General features: G+C 39.3%; 1 protein-coding gene across 1 annotated transcript; it reads left to right on the top strand.

Annotated features, from left to right (window-relative positions):
• Positions 1-193: 193 nt before the first annotated feature.
• Positions 194-20,468, top strand: LOC119720691 (probable E3 ubiquitin-protein ligase HECTD2). The gene is made up of 18 exons (XM_038190495.1): positions 194-611; positions 5,400-5,662; positions 9,400-9,502; positions 10,285-10,436; positions 11,292-11,337; positions 13,961-14,070; positions 14,406-14,554; positions 15,180-15,303; positions 15,686-15,782; positions 16,516-16,623; positions 16,835-16,967; positions 17,239-17,327; positions 17,546-17,707; positions 17,870-17,944; positions 18,266-18,353; positions 18,643-18,865; positions 19,294-19,437; positions 19,929-20,468. The coding sequence occupies exons 1-18, from the start codon at positions 351-353 to the stop codon at positions 20,047-20,049; spliced, it is 2,448 nt and encodes an 815-aa protein (XP_038046423.1). The 5' UTR covers positions 194-350; the 3' UTR covers positions 20,050-20,468.
• The last annotated feature ends 737 nt before the right edge of the window (positions 20,469-21,205 follow it).

Genomic DNA, 21,205 nt, shown 5'->3' with positions numbered 1-21,205 from the left:
ACACATTAGCTTAGCTTTACACACAAACAAAATTTAAAGACAGGGCAAGAATTCAAATCGATTTTGTATCACATGTGTCATTTAGAGAACACCATAAAAAACTGTAGCTGGTTCCAATTCTTCACTACCGGAAAAGCGCTCAAAACGCCGGGTGCCAAGTGGTGTTTTGATAGGTATGCATTATACATCTAGCGTGTGTAGCAACCAGTCGACGACTGATCCATCGAGAAGCTTCATTGGAGATCTAGATAATGACGGGAAATGAGTTAGAATTTCGAGATTTTACCTTTTAATGCCCAATAACTCCTCCAGAATGTAGCATCATAACTATTGTTCTACTGTTTGCGTTCATGGCGGCCCTGAGACCTATGGCAGGCCAGATTTGCGCGTCTTGTCAGGCACCGATTTCACAAGGTCTGCGAAGTCAGCGGGCAACGTGCCCGACGTGCGCCCGGAGTTTCCCGGCGGCAGCTCGCCGTTCACCCGGTGCTGTACCGCTTGGCCCTAGCGGAGTCAGTGGTGACATCGGGGTGTTTGACTCACAGCAGGGAACGACAGAGGGGGAAAATGACAGATTACCGTCGTTACGGACGCCTTCTGCTGACAAAAATGTGAGGAATGTACTTTATTTAAGGGCAATTCCGTAAATTTTAGCTTAAGTTTAATGAGCTGACTGTGGTGTGGAAAAGTGAATGTGATTCACTAGTAGTAGTAATACTACTAAATAGGCCTACTGAGCAGAAAACAATACACTTTACAGACCGAACTATTAAATTACATGTGGTCAGACGGGTGTTGGATTACGAAATTGCCCTTTATACGGAATAAAGGATATTATTTAATTCTACCTCATGAAAACTAGTGGCTATAGACTCCTCTCCTGGCAATATGTATTTTGCGGAACTTGTAGAACGTGCGGAACTCTGCAAAAAAATAAAGATATATTCCTATAATATTCTGCAGAGTTCCGCAGAGTTCTGCTCGCTCTGCAAGTTCCGCACAATACCCCACCTCATGAAAACATGAAAACTAGTGGCTATAGCCTACCCTCCTGCCATGTATTTTGCGGAACTTGTAGAACGTGCGGAACTCTGCAAAAAAATGGAGATATATTCCTAGTTCTGCAGAGTTCCACAGAGTTCTGCATGTTCTGCAAGTTCCGCAAAATACCCACACCTCGCAGTTGAAAATCACGTATGCAGATCCCGACGCTACCTCTTTTCATCGCTTATATATATAAAAAAAAAAGCTGTAAAAAAGGGGAGCATAAATTGTCTTTTCTAACATTTGGATTTTGTCAGTTCATGCTAAAATTAATGTTAAAAGGGCAATTTGTAGAGTCCTAGTTAAATAGAAATACTCAAACTACTTGGTTGTCTGTATAAAGTTATAATGTGCTGAAAAAAAATGAAAACAAAATAAAGTTACAAAACATTATTAGAAATAAGATTTGAAAATGTTCTAGAGACTCCATTGCCTACATGTACACGCTCACATCACCAAAGTTCTTCAGGATCTTTTTCCATTTACTCCCCCCCCCCCCAAAAAAAAATTCACACAAGGAATAAACCTGAGTTTTATGGGCATAAGTGGGTCATATTAGAACTGAAAGAAATACCCACAAAATCAGCTTTGAAGATTTCTCATAACATTGCCATCAACGATCTCTCCCTATGATTGTATATCCTGAACTGAATGATGCATACATTCCTATTGAGTACTGTTGTGGTTTGCCTGTAGGAGCAGCCAGTAGGTCATTGACTACATGCTTAACAACACATTACACCCTCAACAAAATGTGGGAGGAAAAAGGTATACAATTGACCTACATATATCGCAGTAAAATCGCGCTAAAATCGCGTCAACGCAGCTTGTGAAATATTGCATGGATGCGGATGGCGCAACATATGAGACAAACAAAACTAAGTGTAAAAAACTCCATATGGTTGTCTAAGGGGCGTGGCTAACTCGCAAACGGCGATGCATGTAGGTCAATTGCTGATGCTCAGTTGCATTCACCTCATTAAAAGCTTGATTTCAAACGAGTTTGTTCACACACCATACATAATTATGTGATCACTGTGGCTTCTAAAAGTACACATTGTTGATCATAAAGTGTCGTTTTGTGTGAAAGGGACACTACGTCGTGGAATACACCTAAATGGGTTACAAAACGTGCTTTGAACGAAATGATGTTAATCGGAAAGAACTGTTAGAATTAGGATAAACCCACACGTTCAACTATCCTTTAACAATCTAAAACAAAAATGCATGTGAGGAACAATTTATTCATGTTATTGCAAAATAAAAAGAGAGGAAAAGTACTTTATATTATATCCGAGACACCCCCCCCCCTCTTTATCCCCCTTTCCAAACACACACAAAATTGCTAAAAATAATGGGCATTTTATAGAATTGTTTTTATCATAATGATCCGTGAGACCACTGGGAAGCTATCCATTGCAGAACAAAATTGGTTCAGTTATTTTACAAGTTTTGACTTGAGGTAAGATTACTTTTACTGTGATTACAGTGTTGAAATTTAATAAAAAAATCCTATAACATGCCCATTATTTTTAGAGTGGGTTTTTTGTGTGTTTGGGGAGGGGGATGGGGGGGGGGGTTGTCTCAGATATTTCTAGACAAGCACTTTTCCTCTTTTTTACTTCAATAATATGAATGAATTGTTCCTCACATGCATTTTTTTTTCAGATTTATCCAGCAAAATAATGAAGTGTTCACACATATGTGCATGCAGTAACAAAAACATTGTCTTCAATGACAACCTTAATTGTTGAGCATTTCTTGGTAACATTCAACATGTAGATGACCACAGTACAAGAGGTTTCTGAGCTGCTCTCTGATAACAAAAAGACTCAGTTATTGATTAATTTCTATCGAGGCAGAAATCTATGTGTGCCAGGCATTGGAACGATTTCAGATGTACATTGTGTAGCCTTCCCATTTGGGATAGTGCAGATCAATAGTCCTCCATTGTGCCGTACAGACATGGTTACCGTTTGTACGAAGACCTACATGCGTAAATAATGCACATGGTTTTTCACAATCCACGTTAATGTATAACGATGTACCTCTATGTTGTCACATTTGTTTGACTTGCATAAAAACTGTAAGGTGATCATATTTTTCACTCGAAAGTACCCCAGCGGTTCAGCAAATTTATCATGTTCAGATACTGAGCAATATCCTGTGAGTCATTGTTCAATGGCATGGTACTATCAATTAACCCATTTTTATTTCTATATAGGCCCCTATTTGTAGAAAAAGGGGGAAACACTTGATATTTATTAATATGTCAGTCAGGATACAAAAAAAAGGTTTTGTACACAAAAAAAAGATCCCTGGAACAGAATAATTGTCGTGCATGTTGTGAATGTATTGTTTATGATTACAAATGATAAATTCATAAATTTGATATTTTAGGGTGTGCAGTTTTAAATTTGTCAACCTGCATGTACATGTACTGTTTGTTTATATACAGTAATTTAATTTGACCCATTATCAGTTTGGACCCTATCTCTTGCAGTGAAAAAAAACAGGGTTTTTTTTGGGGGGGGGGGGTTGGTTTGGTTTTATAATTTTAATTACATTAGTACATGTATAGTCATTTATTATACTTTAGGGGAAAAAGCTCTTCAAATATTCTTGTTTTATTTTTATTTTTTTTGAAGTCACATGTTGCAAATGATGAAACTCACAATAATTTACCATGTTCTTCTTTTTATTACATCTCCTCCCCCTTCAACCCACCATTGTCGCTGAAATTTAATAAACCATTGTTTCTCAACATCTCATCTTCCTGGTAAACATTCTGTGCCATCAAATAAAGCGGTGGCCCTCTGCCATGATTGTTGTCCCTGTAATCATTACAGGATTCCCCAGTAGCAGTTTAGTTTGATGGGTAAATAACATGTCGGATATTAAACGCATGTCAAGTAGCAACCACTGGTCACCGATTACTCTGTGATTAAATAATGTCAGAGGCAGATTGTGATGTTTGTTTTGAAGTCGTAGCAAGGTGTGTACTTGTCACTACATGTAGTTGTTACATACTGCGGTCATGTTTGATAGTCGCATGTAGAAAGCCAGACTAATTAAACTTTCAGGTTTTTTTTTTCAATGTGGAAAGCAAACTAACTGTAACACCGCACAGCAAGTTTTTAATTTGTTCTTGGTTATAATTGTTGACTGTTCTCTTGACTTCCTGGGGACAAAGCCTCATACTTGAGTACATTTCTGAGAATAAATCATCAGCACCAAAGATATTTAATCATTGCCAGTTTGGGTTAGTTAAGCAACATAGAAATAAGGCAAGTTATAAAAAGAAATTATTTGATTATATGTAGGGTGTAGCACCAGGATGTTTGAACCAAAAAAAACCCCACCCCATTGTTTCAATTGGGGATCCTTTTATCGAGGTTTGTGTTTTCAAAAGAGTTCAGTTACAATGTGTCCACCTTTCAACAGTTGGAAATGTGTATTACGTATGTAAATGCATGTCAAGATAATGCATTGTTTATGTGCCAGACCTTGAACATCGTTGAATGTTGGATGTTAACGTCATCTCAATAATACATGAACCATGTCTTTCAGTTTTCCACATTTGCATTCCCCCCCGCCCCCATAACAACACACAATTCCTGCAGTTTGTGTGTGCTGGTGCATAGTCAATTATGATGTCACTTGCGCACGCCATCAATAATGCGGAGTATGGCCTTTATCCAAGGCGAGACAAGGGCACACAGATTCATAATAACGCAGCTGTTACCATGGTTACATCATCAATAATTTTTTAATTTTAATAAACTGCTCAGTTGCCGTTGAATAGTGGTAAACAAAGTGTGATGTGTATATGCCCCACTTACAATAGGTGGCTTATAGTCACATAAATGAAAGTCTTCATTAAAATTATAAACCAACGGGGGTGGGGGAGGGGTGGGGTGGGGAGGGGGTAGAAATTGATGTCAAGATGCTTTAAAAGTTTCAAATTGTTGCAGCATGGCAATCGTTTATTCCACAATCCACATTGTGGTTAGTTCACTCCATTCTTGACAAATTGATCTAATACGGACACCATTCTATTTGATCGCTCATTTATCTTGTGCTTTAACCCCTCTGGTAGTAGGTGTATTAACATGATTAAGCTTAGTGTGAATGAAAATGGCACTTGTCATTGAAAAATTACAAAAACAAATGCACTGAAGAGTGTCTTGGTCCTGCAATTATAATTTAGTGTCAGTACAAAATCTACACACATGAAGTGGGCTGTTTTGGATTTTTTTTTTAGGGGGGGGGGAGAGTGGAGCTTGGATTCCCATGTTATAATTACTTTTCTTATTTTAATAATCATGACAATGGTTCTTTGTTAATCATTCCAGGACAAAGCCAACAAGGGTGGAAGATTCTCTGGCATCACCAGCTTCTTCAGCGCGCTGGGCGGGGGGAAGACTAAAGGAGACAAGAGCAATGAACAGGAGATGAACACCAAGGGGAGACCGTCATCAGAGCAGGGCTTGCCTCCCATCAATGCTGGCCAAGCCATGGTGTCACAGAGTGCTCCTAGCTTAGGAGGCAAGGGGGTTCGTAGGGGGAAGGAGGCAATGCTGCAAGACTATACACCTCTGACACTCAAGCAATTCAAGTAAGTAGCTGCTGGTTGTGGTACCATCAGAGTTCTGATCAAGCCATTCACAGGTGAAATTAGTTCTCTAAGTCTATTCACAAGTCTGGCCGCTAAGGCCAACAAAAAAAAGAGTCTCCGGTTTCTGGTATGGAGCTTGCCCAAAAAGTGGTGCGGCGACGCAGCTTTTTTTTTTTTTTTTTACTTTTTTTTTCTTCAAATGTCTGCTCATGACTGCAAATGGTGCCTGACTAAATTTAGTGCAAAATATATGGGAGCCAAGAGAGGTCACTTAAAGCTTATACTCGATCGTAACCTCATCTAAAAATTCGTCAAACCAGTGAGTTTGGCGGTTTTGAGACATCATCTTACATTGAAAAAAACTTTTTAATTTTGCCGACGCGCATGGCTACGGCGACGGGCACGCATACCGGAAACCGGAGCCTTTTTTTTTTGGCCTAAGTATAAGAGATGAAACAATGCCTTTGCCATAGTTGATGAGATTGGCTGACTGGCTATATTGACTTGTGGTGACTTGAGATTGCAATAATTTGAGACTACAAATTAATTTTATCATAACATCAGTAGCGGATCTGGGGGGTTTGGTGGGAGTTGGTGGGTTGCAACCCTCCCCCCCCCCACTTCAGCCACTGAAAGACCCCCTATAGCAGGGGCATACCTTCACTCAAATATCCCCCCCCCCACCCACACACACACACCTTGTCTCCATGCGATTCCTGAAAGCTAGATCACCCCTGAACTTAAGATGGATAACACACTGTAACTACATGATCATGATAAACATTTCAAGAAATGATGGGTTGAACTACGAGTAATCATAATATTCATTGCATCACATATTGTAAGTTACAGTGAGTTTTTGGGTCGTCATAACAATTAAAGAGTCTGTTTCAGAGCCTGTGGTCCCATAAAAATCATAAAAACTGGCTAAAAATTTAGAAATAAGGTAATTAAATTCATAAAGATCCATGTAACATGTTATTGTATAAAATACCGATAGATTCCAATTTTTTTTTTTTAAAGAAGAGGGGGAATTGTATGCATTTGTACATTATTGAACAGCAAATTTGTGCTGATATCATGTGGATTATGAATAATTTAACATTATGCGTTCAGCCTCACACACTGGCCTTGTCGTACACTATAATTACAAGAAATGTGTGGCGGTTATGCTTCACCAACCATGCACAACACTAATTGCACAACACTAATTGAACCTTCCTACACTTGGCAACATAGGCCAAGTTCGGGCAAGGACCATTAGTCGACTAGTGGTTGATTTGTGACGTACCTTATGCCTGCGCACTGATACTAGCAACGTGCGAACGTCTCTAGTCAAACGCTGGTCAAAATGTCATCGCAAAACTTCTGGATCCTGGCTCTCTGCTAGCGTTATGAATGCGCGCGGCTATTGGTTACCAGCGAAGCAACCAACCCCAGTAGGCTGGTTCCAAAAAGTTGACTAGCGTAGTCAACCACCGTTGACTAGACAGAGTTCGGGCAAACGTTAGTTAACCATTGGTCAACTATAGTCCTTGCGCGAACTTGGCCTTATTCATTTGATGAATATTTGATGACAATCGGCTGTGTCTCTGAAGTGTAGATCTAGTGTTACATACAGGTACATGTGTACATGAAAGGGCAAAAATGGTCTTCAGTAAGCATTTGTTTGAATGTGATTGGTCCATTACTCTGTCTTCACAGTGTGATTGGTCCATTACTCAGTCTTCACTCAATGTGATTGGTCCATTACTCAGTCTTCACTCAATGTGATTGGTCCATTACTCAGTCTTTACTCAATGTGATTGGTCCATTACTCAGTCTTCACTCAAAATGATTGGTCCATTACTCAGTCTTCACTCAATGTGACTGGTCCATTACTCAGTCTTCACTCAAAGTGATTGGTCCATTACTCAGTCTTTACTCAATGTGATTGGTCCATTACTCAGTCTTTACTCAATGTGATTGGTCCATTACTCAGTCTTTACTCAATGTGATTGGTCCATTACTCAGTCTTCACTCAATATGATTGGTCCATTACTCAGTCTTCACTCAATATGATTGGTCCATTACTCAGTCTTCACTCAATATGATTGGTCCATTACTCAGTCTTCACTCAAAGTGATTGGTCCATTACTCAGTCTTCACTCAATGTGATTGGTCCATTACTCAGTCTTTACTCAATGCGATTGATCCATTACTCAGTCTTCACTCAATGTGACTGGTCCATTACTCAGTCTTCACTCAATGTGATTGGTCCATTACTCAGTCTTTACTCAATGTGATTGGTCCATTACTCAGTCTTCACTCAATGTGATTGGTCCATTACTCAGTCTTTACTCAATGTGATTGGCATTTACTCAGTCTTCACTCAATGTGATTGGTCCATTACTCAGTCTTCACTCAATGTGATTGGTCCATTACTCAGTCTTCACTCAACGTGATGTTTCCATTCATGGAGTTGGTCCATGAGACTATAGAATTTCAAAGATTGGTTCAAATTCTACTTGAAGGGCACATGTACATGTACATTTGTACACCTGACTGAAGTTGCATACATAAAGTATACACTATGCATTAATACATGCACAAATCTGAGCATGTTATTATTTGACAACAACGAGACAAGTATCAAATTAGGTTTTGCCCTTCGCCGACGTTTAAACACTGTATACTCAGTGTGTTACCTCCCGAGTGAAAGCTGGAAAAAAAAAATCACTCGGGTGGGACTCGAACCCACGATTTCCTGCTCTCTACCAACTGATCCCGTTAGCTCGGTGGTCGAGTGGTAAGATGATCTGCACTAGAAAGCAGGAGGTCGTGGGTTCGAGTCCCACCCGAGTGATTTTTTTCCAGCTTTCACTCGGGAGGTAACACACTGAGTATACAGTGTTTAAACGTCCGGTGAAGGGCAAAACCTAATTTGATTTATATCACCCGACACAAAATTCCATCTTAAAACGAGACAAGTAGTTACATGTATGATAAAGTATTGTGGGGGGACCACATATTGTTTTAGATACCAGTAACTTACCCATTCTTACACCCAACAAGAAGTATCTCTGAGTGTATTCACTCACCGTTTTTTGTACACTGCATGCATGAGTGGATTGCTGAAAGTTTCCCCTACAACAGGGGAATTGATTAAAAAGCCCATGCAATATAAAAATAGACTTGGCGCCGATAATTATAAGCATGTCATCATTATTAAGCTTTTAAATGGCCTATAGGCTTTATGGAAGGACGCCTCGTATCCATAATTTAATGGGTTCCGGTTGAGTGGCTTCTTAGACCAAAAAAACCACTTATAAGTCATGTATAATTTGTCCTTAGATTATGATATATATCGCTTCCCATCAGTAGCTGGTGGTTTTTGGGGGGGAGGGGAAGGGGGGGGGGTGGTTGGGTTTTACTGGTTTTTTTTCAGGTGGATAGGAAAAATGTCCTTAATTCAGCAAACATTCATTTCTACATGTATGGTTTGAAATTACACATATTAACAAATTTATTTGCTCTCATTTGCTACAAGTAGTAAAAATCAGTTTTATATCGACATTTGTTGTAACAAACTTTCACTACTGTAGTAATTTAAACTTTGTTATAAATGCTCATTTGTTTGCTGCAGGTAGAGAACACTTCGGCATGTCAAAAGGACATCTAAACTATCCTTTGATGTTTCCTAAATGAGTAACTCATTTCTACAGAATGAACAAAAACTCTTTCTTTTATTGCTTCAGGGAGTGTTTGGCCAAGGCCAAAGAATCTGAGAACTTCAAGAAAGTGCAGAGTTTCTATGAGTTAGCGTTTAGCTCCTTCCCTCATATCAATGGCACATTCATGGTAAGACATTGAAACGTTTCCAGTTGGGAATTGTTGATCTCATTTAAGATGAAACCTGTCTTATGGTTTGTTTACTTATTGTTCTCTTTGTTGGGCGCTTGAGAGTCCATCTGGTACTGAGTAGGGATATCCGCTCCGTTCACAAGTAACCCCTCACCGGCAAAGAAAGTACATTTTGGGATGACCGACCGACATTTGGCTATAACGAACATTCCCTTAGGCTCCCAAAGTAGTAAATTCTTTTATATTGCACAATCACTATAAAGAACGACTACACAATGAACATTTGTTATGGACCCATGGTGTTCATAATAACGGCATTCTACTGTATTATATATTTCTCTGTTAGTACTGTCTATCAATTTTGCAGATTCGGAAAAGTTATCGAAACAGTAAAATAGTTGAAGAGTTATGGTCATGAATGCATGAGTGCAAAATTATGGTCGTCTATTAAACATATATGGACCGTGTACCATGTTTGTCTGAACAAAAACCAGTTGGGCTCCGTCAAAGGAAATCTTAGTGGAAACTTTTGCAGTTTATTTTGTCAGAACATTTACTGTTGTTTGATTTATCCTAGAATCATTCCCTTTTAAAATGGATATGCTCAGTCATATTTTGTACTTGTGGTAAAATAAAGTACTTTCTGGAATGTAACTCCCTAAAAAAAAAAAAAAGGACAACTTAAAATTCATTGAGATGATGCATCAATTTTGTGTAAACATTTTCGTGTTGACTCATCTGTCTCAACTTCACCCGTCCCCTACCCACCCTCCCAACAGGAAGCGGGTAAAGATCCCAGGAGCACAGAAGACCCTGGTTTGTCCCAGGCATACGTCGAGACAGTTTTCGCCAATCTCCTGGAGGTACCTGAGGAGATACAGAAAACCACGCTGAAAGCAATCATCAACAGCCTTCTCAAAGACATGAAGAAGTGAGTTTAATCAGCCAGGGTATTGAGTTAGTCAGCCGAGGTATTGTTCTAAACAGAAGTACGGAGAGGCAAGGAGCGCCAGCAATTGGAGAATTTACGTTTCAGTGCACACTGAGCGTTCGCCTTGAAAGAGGCAATTTTTTTTACTTGACGGTTGACTTCCTGCGTAGACTGTCCTTCAGTAATTCATTCGTTCATAATCTTCATAAATAATATTGTTGTACACAGAATTTCGACTTGAAGCTTGGAGGAAAAAAAACACTGCTCACTCTTTATTGCCTTTTGCAACATAAATATGTAATTTGACAGCATCTACAAAGTTGGATGACAATTTCCCCCCCCCCCCCCCCATGGTGCACTACAGGCAAAGCAGGAACTACTGCACTTGTTACAGCAGATTTTCTGTCAAATTGCCAACGGCTTTTTTTTTCTATTTTGTTTTGGATATTTTCAGATATGTTTAATAAAATTGAATTGAACAAAATCATTGTTAATTTTCTTGTATTTCAAAAAGCCTTTAACTTGAATGAAAATGAACTTCTTAAATAGGTTGGTGTTGTTTTTTTACTCAAGGAAGATCCAATAAAATAAAGCAAAAACTTGTTGCGACTGTACAGTGAATGTATAACAAGTATTAGACTGTGTCCAAATGACGTGGCTACAGCTAGAAATTACACACGAGTCTATGGCAAGTGGCTGCAGCCGCTACCATAAACACATGTGTAATATCAAGCCGTAGCCAAGACATTCGGACATGGCCTTACTTGTGAATTTATGTAAGTTACATTTCATTTGTCTGACATAAGGACCTTTTTCCCTTCAAATTGTATGGTTTTGTTTTGTTTTTGCTCGTAGGCCAAGAGACAAGAATGATTTGCGAGCCTATCTTGTCCTTATGCAGGTGAGATTGAATCTAGCAAGGTTTTGCTTGTTAAAATCTTGGCATCCCATGGATATATTCTTCAGGATGCTTTAATAATGACACAAAGACAGCCGGAGATATTCCACTTCAAAACATCCATTTTATTTTTTTCATGATTTCCACAAGTCTCTGCAGCAAACTCATTTATGTCAATACCACCCAGACAAGCCTGCATACCAAAAATAGCATAGTCATGGCAGTAGAGACTACACACAGCAACATCGATCAATAACTATTGATCGGAGATGCTGCGGGAACCGTACCAATTCCTCCACCCACTATATGTTTTCTTTTTGTGCATCTAGGCCTCGCTGATGAGCGGTGGTATTTTTTTTTGTGCTATCACTCTCCTCAATCCAGACTATTTTTGATACTTATCATTGAAACGAAGTGAGAAATCAATTATTACAACAAGGCTATTTTAGTTTTGCTCAAAAACAACAAAAATCCATGAAATTATTGTGGTAATTGATGTAAAGGTTTTTCTTTTCTTTTTTGGCCAAAAAAAACCAACAATATTCCATGCAAATTATTTTGGTAATTGATGCTTAAGGATAATCTGTTTCTGAAGCCTTGCATTAGACTTGTTTCAGTTGGTTATTTTAAAACTATTTACACATGACAACAACAAAAAAACACTCAAATTTGGGATGTTTATTTAGTATAGTTGTAAATTACAGTTTTAATAGTATGTTTTTTTAAACTTAAACACAGTCTTGCATTGTGTTTTCAATATCCGCACTTTACATTTTGCACGAGTCGCTCTTGCATGTTGTTAAATAACATGGTTCCAGCAAAGGCAACGGAAGAATACTTATCAACGTCCACACTTTGTGACTCATTATTCAGCCATACAACTTTCCTCACATCTGCTGATTTCCCCATTTTTTTAAATTCCCTTGTCTGCCATAAAAAAAAATGAAAAACACTTTACAAAGTCTTCTGCAGTCTTAAAATTTCCTCTTTTTTTTCATGACAGTACGGTTGCATGCCTGTTAAATATGCGTAGCCTTGATGCACTAATTGAACGTCTCACATTTAATACCGTGAAATATCCGTGGCGCTGGTGACGTATGAAGCCAATTTGTTGCGATGCGGCAGAACCTTCAGATAATAGCTTTACTGCATCCTTGGTAGCAGTGCCTGTTTTGTGTAAAACGGGCGGGTAATTGTGCAAAAAAAAACACAACAGAAGAATAATGGCGTTTTGTAAAGGTCGCGCTGTGTGTACGCCACAATGTTAATAACATTCACATTCAGGCAGGTACAGTCGGGTCCTGGAGTGAGGCATGTAAAGATCCCCGTGCTCCTTTCATACAAACAAAAATGGCAATGAACGTTAAAGGGAATGTACATCATTGGCTTTCGCTGTACTTTTTAGAAATGAACTATTTGAGGGGTTAGTATAATATGATCAAATATTGTTACACTGACATGTTTGAAGTTTTGTGTTCGAAAATGCTGGAAAAACCAAGAAAAACAAAAATGTTAAAGGAGTCTGGTTCCCTGACTCAATTAAAGTTGAAATGGATCAATTTATAGTTGCCGAAAAATTGTGAGGTACACAACTGTAAGGGAACCAGTCTAGCTGGCCTGCACTCGTTCATGAACATGTAACCAATAGCAAACACAATTTGGACTGTAACAAATGGTAAATTTGGAGCAGTTGAAAAAAATAGTTAGGTTTTTCCAACGGTGGTCGGCCGACCACCGTTGGAAATGAATACAAAAATACCATTTTCTTGAAAATGACTTCACACCAGGTGCCATAACTTTACAGTATGCTTTAGAGTGTCATTTACCAACATCCTAGTAAGGTATTTTGTAAAAACTTGGTAGTTTTATTTTTCGATGTTTGCAAATGTTGTATTTTCCCTTTAAGAATCCCAGAGATTTCGAATTTTTGGCTTGGATCATGACACTAAATGCTTCAAGGTAACCAAATCTGAATCAGCTTTGGAACACTCTACATGTATGGTTGTATTCTTTCTTCAGTGAATAAACACAATGTAATACAATGTAGTACAGGTGCGAATACTGGTAGGTTAAACACAGCAAAGCTTTATTAAGCACAAAGAAAAAAAAGTAAAGTTAAAGAAAGGACTTTAGTAAGAAAAAGCCTTACAAAAAGTAGAAGAAATATTTTGAATAAACTCACAAAAAATAACTGAATTTGAATAAACTCTCAAAAATAAATTTTTTCACTCAGATTTTTTTTCAATCAGCCTATTGTTGGAAAGCTCATGACTATACACTTTTTGTTTAACTAGCAATTCCATTTAATTATTTTTTTTTGTTTAATGACATTCTAAAGATTCCATCTTATGAATAGTTAATGCGGTACCCGCTGCTATGTACATCAGATTCGAACCAGCCAACCAATCCCGTTAGCTCAGTGGTCGAGTGGTAAGACATCTGCACTAGAAAGCAGGAGGTCGTGCCGGGTTTGAGTCCCACCCGAGTGATTTTTTCCAACTTTCACTAGGGAGGTAAGTCAGGTAACACACTGAGTATACAGTGTTTATATGTCGGTGAAGGGCAAAACCTAATTTGTATGACATTCTAGGTAACAGATATTCTTGATATTGTTATGTCCATGCAGAATCCTCAGTTTGGCCAGACCTCCACCTACGTCATCTTCGCTCATCTACTACGGCAGGTTGCTGGGCTCTGTGATCAGGATCATCATTATCTGGTTCACTGGTTCAAAAGGTGGGTGTCTGGTGGTGTTAATCTTGCTCCGCCCAAACCTGATTCACAAGCTATCCCAAGCAGTGCTTTACCCCCAACCAGTGGAATCACCAGGCATTATTTAACGATGGTGCTCTCGGAAAATTTAGAATTTCCCTCATTCTGAAAAAAGATTGACCACTCTGGAAAACTTTGGAAAGTAATAGTCATTTTAGTTTCCCCACCCTGAATGAAAAGTTGCCATCACCTTTAACTTACAAAAGACATTTATTATCAGATGGCATCACCTCAAATTATTACTGATGTTTTAATTACTGTGCTAATTAATAATGGCTGTTCTGTTGACTCTGTTTCAGACTTCCAAAAGACAGCTTTAGGGACATGGTCAATCGTCTCATTCAGTTCATCTCCATCCGGTTGTTTCCTCCCGAGCCTGCCGACCTGCCACCCATCGGCAAATGCTCCTGGTGGATTCCTTCCGTCACCAAGGTCCTGGCCCTGCTCAGTAAGTCTTGACAAAACCGTCTTATTTGTCCTTGAGTTTCCTCAGCAGTTATGTGAACGTCATAATTGTTACTAAAAAAACAATATAGCATCATTCGCTGACTAAAGGCCAGTTCGTACTCGGCACAAAAGTGAACACAAACTCCAATTTGGGACAAATTTGCAAAGCTTAACAAGTTTCTACTAAGGCGTATTTTGCTGCAAATGTTTCATGACATCACATTTGTTAAACATTACATGTCAAACAGGAAATGTTAAATAACCCATATTTCAAGAAGAATAAATTGAGTACAGAAAAGAACACTTAGGCCGGCCTCCGGTCGACCTGTGATTTGCTTGCGCCACGACAGAACTAGCCTTGATCAAGGCGTCTGTCGATAGTGTTGACTGCGCGCGGGAAGTGTTTATGTTTTTAGCTGCCAGATACCATCACGGACACTATCGATGAATGCCTTGACCAAGGCTAGTTCAGTCGCAGCGCAAGCAAATCGCATGTCGTCCTTAGGCCGGCCTTAAGCGGAAAGTCTACACCATGGGACCCAACATCTAATTTTGTAAACAGATGTGAGATGGTCTAAACAAATGCAAGGGTACTGATTGGCATCTTTGACTGTTTTTTTGTCCAGATGCGGCCAACTCGCTGACAGTCCCCAACAAGATTGTCTACACCTGTTTCTACAACAACACCTTGGACCATGTGGATCTGATGAAGGAATACTATGCTTGGCAGAACCCTAACAACTACCAAACGTACGAATGTACATATACTAGGCAGAAGCTAGTTTTGAAAAAAAAATTACATGTATCAACTGTGAATGCTATGCTGATCAAGAGTGTTTTACTTCAGTGATTTCTGAGCATTTTGATTTTGGGTGTATGGGTACAATTGATCAACTGTCTGTCTAATAAAAGTGGATTGGATATGACAGAAATAAATGTAAATGTAATTTAATACAAATGTAATACAAATGTAATATAATGCAGTTTAGGAATGAATTAAAGATATCCCAATAAGAAAAAACTGTAACAGTCAACAGATGTTGAGGGGGAAAAAGGTTCTTTTGTTTTGGGCTTAAAAGCTTCGCCTTTTTCAATTCCCCAATTTTAATTTGGGCATTTTTTATTCTCACAGATTCACCTTTTGTCAGTACCCATTCATACTGAGTCTCCAGGCCAAGCGGACCATCATGCAGAAGGATTCAGAACAGCAGATGATCATGACTGCAAGGGTGAGTAGTGCACCTCCCTGTCCTAGCATTCTTCTTCTCTTCTCTCTGTCATGTCTGTGCATCCACATACAGGGGTGTGAAATCTCAGCTTTAAAGCTGATTTCAGCTTTTTTTGTTTTGGATTTCAGCTTTTCTCCCTCGCTGTGTACAGAAGTATAGGAGATTTCCAGCTTTTTTACACCTTTTTCAGGTGTTTTCAGCTCTTTTTATCGGTGGTCACTGACACCCCTGCACATATCAGTGTTGAGCAAAAAAGGACAAATCGACAAAGTAGCCATGTTGATGCGAGGACCGAAGCAAAACTTTCTGTTGGTGTTGGTCTTTACGGGAGAAGGCAAAATTAAACAGATGATAACTCAAGGAGTAATAAGGTTTTACAGGTTTTACAGTGTACTTTGGGGTTCGACTTTGGGTTACCGTTTCTTTACCTTGACGTTCTTTCCTTACTCGGATCATTTTTTTTTCAGGCAAACCAACATCAAACACATATTTAAAATGAACTTGCAAAAAAAATGCTCAAAGACAATATTTCTAGTAGAGCAATTTCTCATTAGTATAAAAAAATTTCACGGAGTACTCGGGTACACATGTACTAAGTGACATCCACCCAGATATCTTCAGTTGTTCGTGCCATAACCAATGCTGTCGGGTTTGCAGGAATATGTGAATGATGTCGGCAGTTATTGTTTCTCACAAATAATGATTTGTTGTTGTTTTCTGTTTCTCCTGACAGAGGAGTCTGGTAGCCAAGGTCCAGCAGAGGCAGATGCCCAACATGAACATGTTGTTTCTGAACCTCAAGGTGCGCAGGTCGCATCTGGTCTCGGACTCTCTACACGAGGTAACGCTGAGATTTCTTCAGTCAATAAGAAAATCTAAGCAAACTTGTTACAAGAATTGAGACTGTCAGACTGAAGCAAGAGTTAAAACTTTTGTTACACTCTGAAGTGACCTTTTAATCTAGCATGTCTAATGATTCGGTGATAGCGAATGTATACAGACAATGAATATGTGGATTCACTCATGAATATCACAACACATATACTTCGTAGGTTGCAAGGAAGAAAGCTGACTTGAAGAAGAAACTTCGAGTGCAGTTCCACAACGAGCCTGGGCTTGACATGGGTGGGCTGACCAAGGAGTGGTTTCTTCTGCTTCTCAGAAAGATATTCAAGGAGGAGTATGGTGAGTTCTTGTCTCAGATGTTGAGATACAAATACATTGATCCTTATTTAAGGCAATGTCATTTGACTTGAGACTTGATGAGTTGGGATGACTTGTGAGTACTTGACTAAAAAGCCACAAACTCAATAACAAGGTTTTTGGGAGGAGACATCTGGAAAGCACTATTAAAATGTTTGGTTTAGTTTGGTTCCTGAATTGTCATTTTGCCCACATCTGAAATAATCTTCAGCCGGGAATTAACTTTTTCATTGGCTTGTTTTCTTCTGCACAGGCATGTTTACATACAACGACAAGTCTAGGTGCTTCTGGTTCAACCCAGCTTGTGTGGACTGCAACCAGGAATTCAACTTAGTCGGAGTTGTATCCTTTAACTAAAGTATTAGAATACAACTATTTTCCACATGAGCATTTTTAACTTATTTGAGATAAAAACTGTTCCCTGTAAAACGTGATGAGGTTGTAGATAAACTCTGCATTCACAAGTTATGCTTTTTATGGCACCATATCTAAAATAACAATATTGTCATCCACTCCCAACGGTACTGTAAAATTCCTTGACATATCCATTTCCGCACTAGCTCATGGGTCTAGCCGTTTACAACAGCATCATTCTAGACCTTCACTTCCCAGCCTGTACATATCGTAAACTCCTTAGTCCTGCCGTGGTGCCTTACAATAACCCTGGGGCTGAGGTGGGCAGAACAGCGGTGACCCAGGATGACCTGGCTCAGGTCAATCCGGTGAGTATCACCACATCACCACACAACCACCATCACCACATTTCAACATCACAACGTCACATCACCACATCACCGTAGTATTTTATTCTCAGTAAATCAAAATACAAAATAAAACCAGTGCCTTAATATTGTGTTTTATTGATCTTTGTTCTACCCCCAAAGGAACTTGCGCATGGTTTAAAGGAACTCCTCGCCTACGATGGCAACGTTGAGGATGACCTGTGCATGAGTTTCCAGGTGAGTCAAGTCACTGTGGAGTCACCTTTAAGATTACAGCATTGTCCTTTTATTGTGTCAATTTAATCACTATTTTTTTCTCAAAAATATTTAACTGGATTATTGATATAAGGAATCTACCAGGGTAAGCGTATTATGGTATTATGATGCTGACAATTTGTTTGTGGTCATGAGACCTAAATGTTTTTGTGGTAACGTTATGAAAAATGACTTTACTTTAAGTCAGTTTGGAATGCTTAACATTTTTCCCTTTTTTGCCGTTGTGGCTGTTTTCTGCTATTCTCATTGATTAGATTCAAGAGATTCTGTTGTTTTATTTAGATATCCCTGCCGGTTTATGGGACTGTACAGACGATTGATCTGAAGCCAGATGGGGCAAACATTCCAGTCACCAATGAAAACAGAAAAGGTAAATTACAGTCAAATTGAAGGATGTTCTGGTGTGTTTTTCTTCTGTTTTGAATAAAGAAACTTCTGAATTTGACAGGTATGACTTCATATTCAAGAATATTGTATATTTTTTTATTACTGTGATATTTTTCATGGGAGAATATAAAATCTTCCTTAGTCGACTCATTTGCAGAGACATTTTGATGGTCAAAAAGTTACTTTGAAAATGTCTCTTACTCGGAGAGTCATGATATAATGTGGAGGTAAAATAAACAAATAATTGAACGTATATATATTCATTCTTCCAGAATATGTTGAGTTGTATCTGAAGTATCTCCTGAACGAGTCCATCTATGGGCAGTTTGCTGCCTTCTATCACGGCTTCCACAGCGTCTGCGCCTCCAACGCACTGATCATGCTCAGACCGGAAGAAGTGGAGATGCTGGTGTGTGGGAGTCCGAACCTAGACCTGGACGCATTGGAGAAAGTCACGACGTACGATGGGTTCACTAAAGATGACCAGACTATCAGGTAAGACATGGTACCATTGAGAAGGTGGACAAGTCAAAGTGCACAAAATGCTATTGCATGGATTTCAGAAAGGCTATTCAATGGTAGTCTTTTCATGTGTCTGGTCACAGTGGGACGGATTATTAGTTTATTCATTGATGTTATTGGGTACTCCTATACAATAGCACTGCCCCACCTCTCTTCGACAGCCTGCAATCATTCACATTTACTGTTAAAGTTACATGGCATGAGTTATTTTTTCTTGATCCCTGTCCCTTTTTGTTTTGGTGGTGGGGGGGGGGGAGGTTAGATATTGGAGAGAATTTGAACCACCCAACCCTACCCCACCCCCTCATTGCTCTACCACTGTGCCGAGAGCCCATAAATTCATGTTAAGTTTAGCTTTAGGTATCTGAATTTCAGATTATTTTTAAATTTAATGTTTACAGGTACTTTTGGGAAGTTCTGAAGGCATTCCCAGTCCCACTGCAGAAGAAGCTGATGCTGTTTGCGACAGGGAGCGATCGTATCCCAATCGGGGGTATGGGAGAGATGACATTCAAGATTGTCAAAGTTAACGCCTCCACCAGCATGTGAGTTCATGTCTTACGTTGTTCATACAAAACAGGATATTTAATAAGCAGTCTGCTTGTCTGGAAGTCATAGAGGCTTTGACTTCAAGTCCTTGCTTTTCCACCTTGTACTCGTGAAATTTTGCAGAAAATATTTTTTTCATGACAATTCTGCCATGCTCCAAATGTTTATGGCATTTAAGTGTACATTCCTTGCTTTGAGGATTGGACAATTTTTCAGCAAATGGAAAAATTCCATTTGGATTACGTCGAGAGAATATCTGAGCTTTCAAAAGATGCAAGTGCCATCATCAATGCCCATCATTTTACTTGCTCATTTGATTCTCTTTTATCTTACATCTTTTGTTTGCGCTCAATTGATTTTGACCTTCATGTCTCATTTTACAGCAGATTTAACACCTTTTTCTCGGGAGGATGATGGACACGGTTTTGACTGATTTTTTTCTTTTTTAATCAAGTCATTTCTTGATTGTTTACTTTCATTCGGACAGGCTGCCCATGTCGCACACATGCTTCAACCAGCTCATTCTGCCGCCCTACAAGAGCAGACGACAGCTGAAGCACAAGGTCACCATCGCCATCTCAAACGCCGAGGGCTTCGGTCTGGAGTAGACACTTGAAAACTGGTAACTCCCATGAGGACAGTTTCTGTTACCTGCAACTAATGTCTTGAGGGTTTGAGCCGAAGTTCTGAAGCCGTGAAGCAGAAATGTTGCCTAGCAAACTATGGTGTGCACTAAGCAAAAATTAGCTGGGAACCAGTGAATTGCAATATGCATGTGTGCAACATTATGGCTGGTAACCTGGAAACTATTCCAATGCTTAACACTATGGTAGTGTCTGAATTACAGTCGAGGCTCGTTAACACAAACTCTTTTGGACCTAGCCATATTGTTTGTTATTTCAGGATTTTGTATTAAGAAGAACATCAGTCCCATTCATTGTGCACATTAATGCACAGTCGGGACTAAGGCTTTATGTTTATTATAACCAGAATTTTGTATTAACAGAGTTTGTACTAAAGAGAGTCGACTGTACTTGGCTACGGCTTGGACAGGAGTCTATGGCAGCGGCTACAGCTACTTCCCATAGACTCGTGTGCAATTTCAAGCCATAGCCATGTAAGGCCGTGTCCGAAACGGGCTTCCAGAGCTACGGCTACGTCTGTTGTCAGCGCGTCCCCGCGTATTTTGAATGGGCACAGACCTAGACCTAGCTCTAGACAACTGATTCGGATGCAGCCTTATTCAGACATGGCCTATCCTGTATGTGCTTCACAGCTCCATGACATTAACCACTGTTCCTGGGCGGAAAGGTTTTTATTTTGTTTATATAGTCGGTGCATGTAGCATTGCAGATTTTGGAAGAGGAATTACATTGATTTTGCCAAAAAACAAAATGTGTGTTGTAAATACAAAAGGAAAGAGAACAATTTAATAAACAGTGTGCTAGTAGTTTGGTGTGTATAGGTAGGGTCTGCCCAGTGGCCGCTTTGCTTTGATTGAAATCAAATATTTTTTGGCCTATAGTGTAATCCTGCGACCAAAACTAGGAGCCATTAGGCCCCCCCCCCCCCCAAAAAAAGTCTCCAGTTTCTGGTATGGAGCTTGCCCAAAAACTGGTGCGGCGACGCGGCTTTTTTTTTTTTTTACCTGATTTTTTTGCTTCATATGTCGGCTGATGACTGCAAATGGTGCCCGACTAAACTTAGTGCAAATATATGGGAGTCCAGAGAGGCCACATAAAGCTTATTCTCGACCATAACCCA

Source organism: Patiria miniata, unplaced genomic scaffold (genome assembly GCF_015706575.1).
Source record: "Patiria miniata isolate m_02_andy unplaced genomic scaffold, ASM1570657v1 HiC_scaffold_9, whole genome shotgun sequence".
Taxonomy (NCBI): Eukaryota; Metazoa; Echinodermata; class Asteroidea; order Valvatida; family Asterinidae; genus Patiria; species Patiria miniata.
Note: the sequence above shows the minus strand (reverse complement) of the source record. Positions and strands in the feature narration are given on the sequence as shown.

Excerpts from the sequence above, each read along its gene's own strand:
- LOC119720691 (XM_038190495.1), top strand. The coding sequence starts at position 351 with ATGGCGGCCCTGAGACCTATGGCAGGCCAGATTTGCGCGTCTTGTCAG. Across the intron at positions 10,437-11,291 it reads CTTCTCAAAGACATGAAGAA|GCCAAGAGACAAGAATGATT; the intron begins GTGAGTTTAATC and ends TTTTGCTCGTAG. Across the intron at positions 16,968-17,238 it reads GATATTCAAGGAGGAGTATG|GCATGTTTACATACAACGAC; the intron begins GTGAGTTCTTGT and ends TCTTCTGCACAG.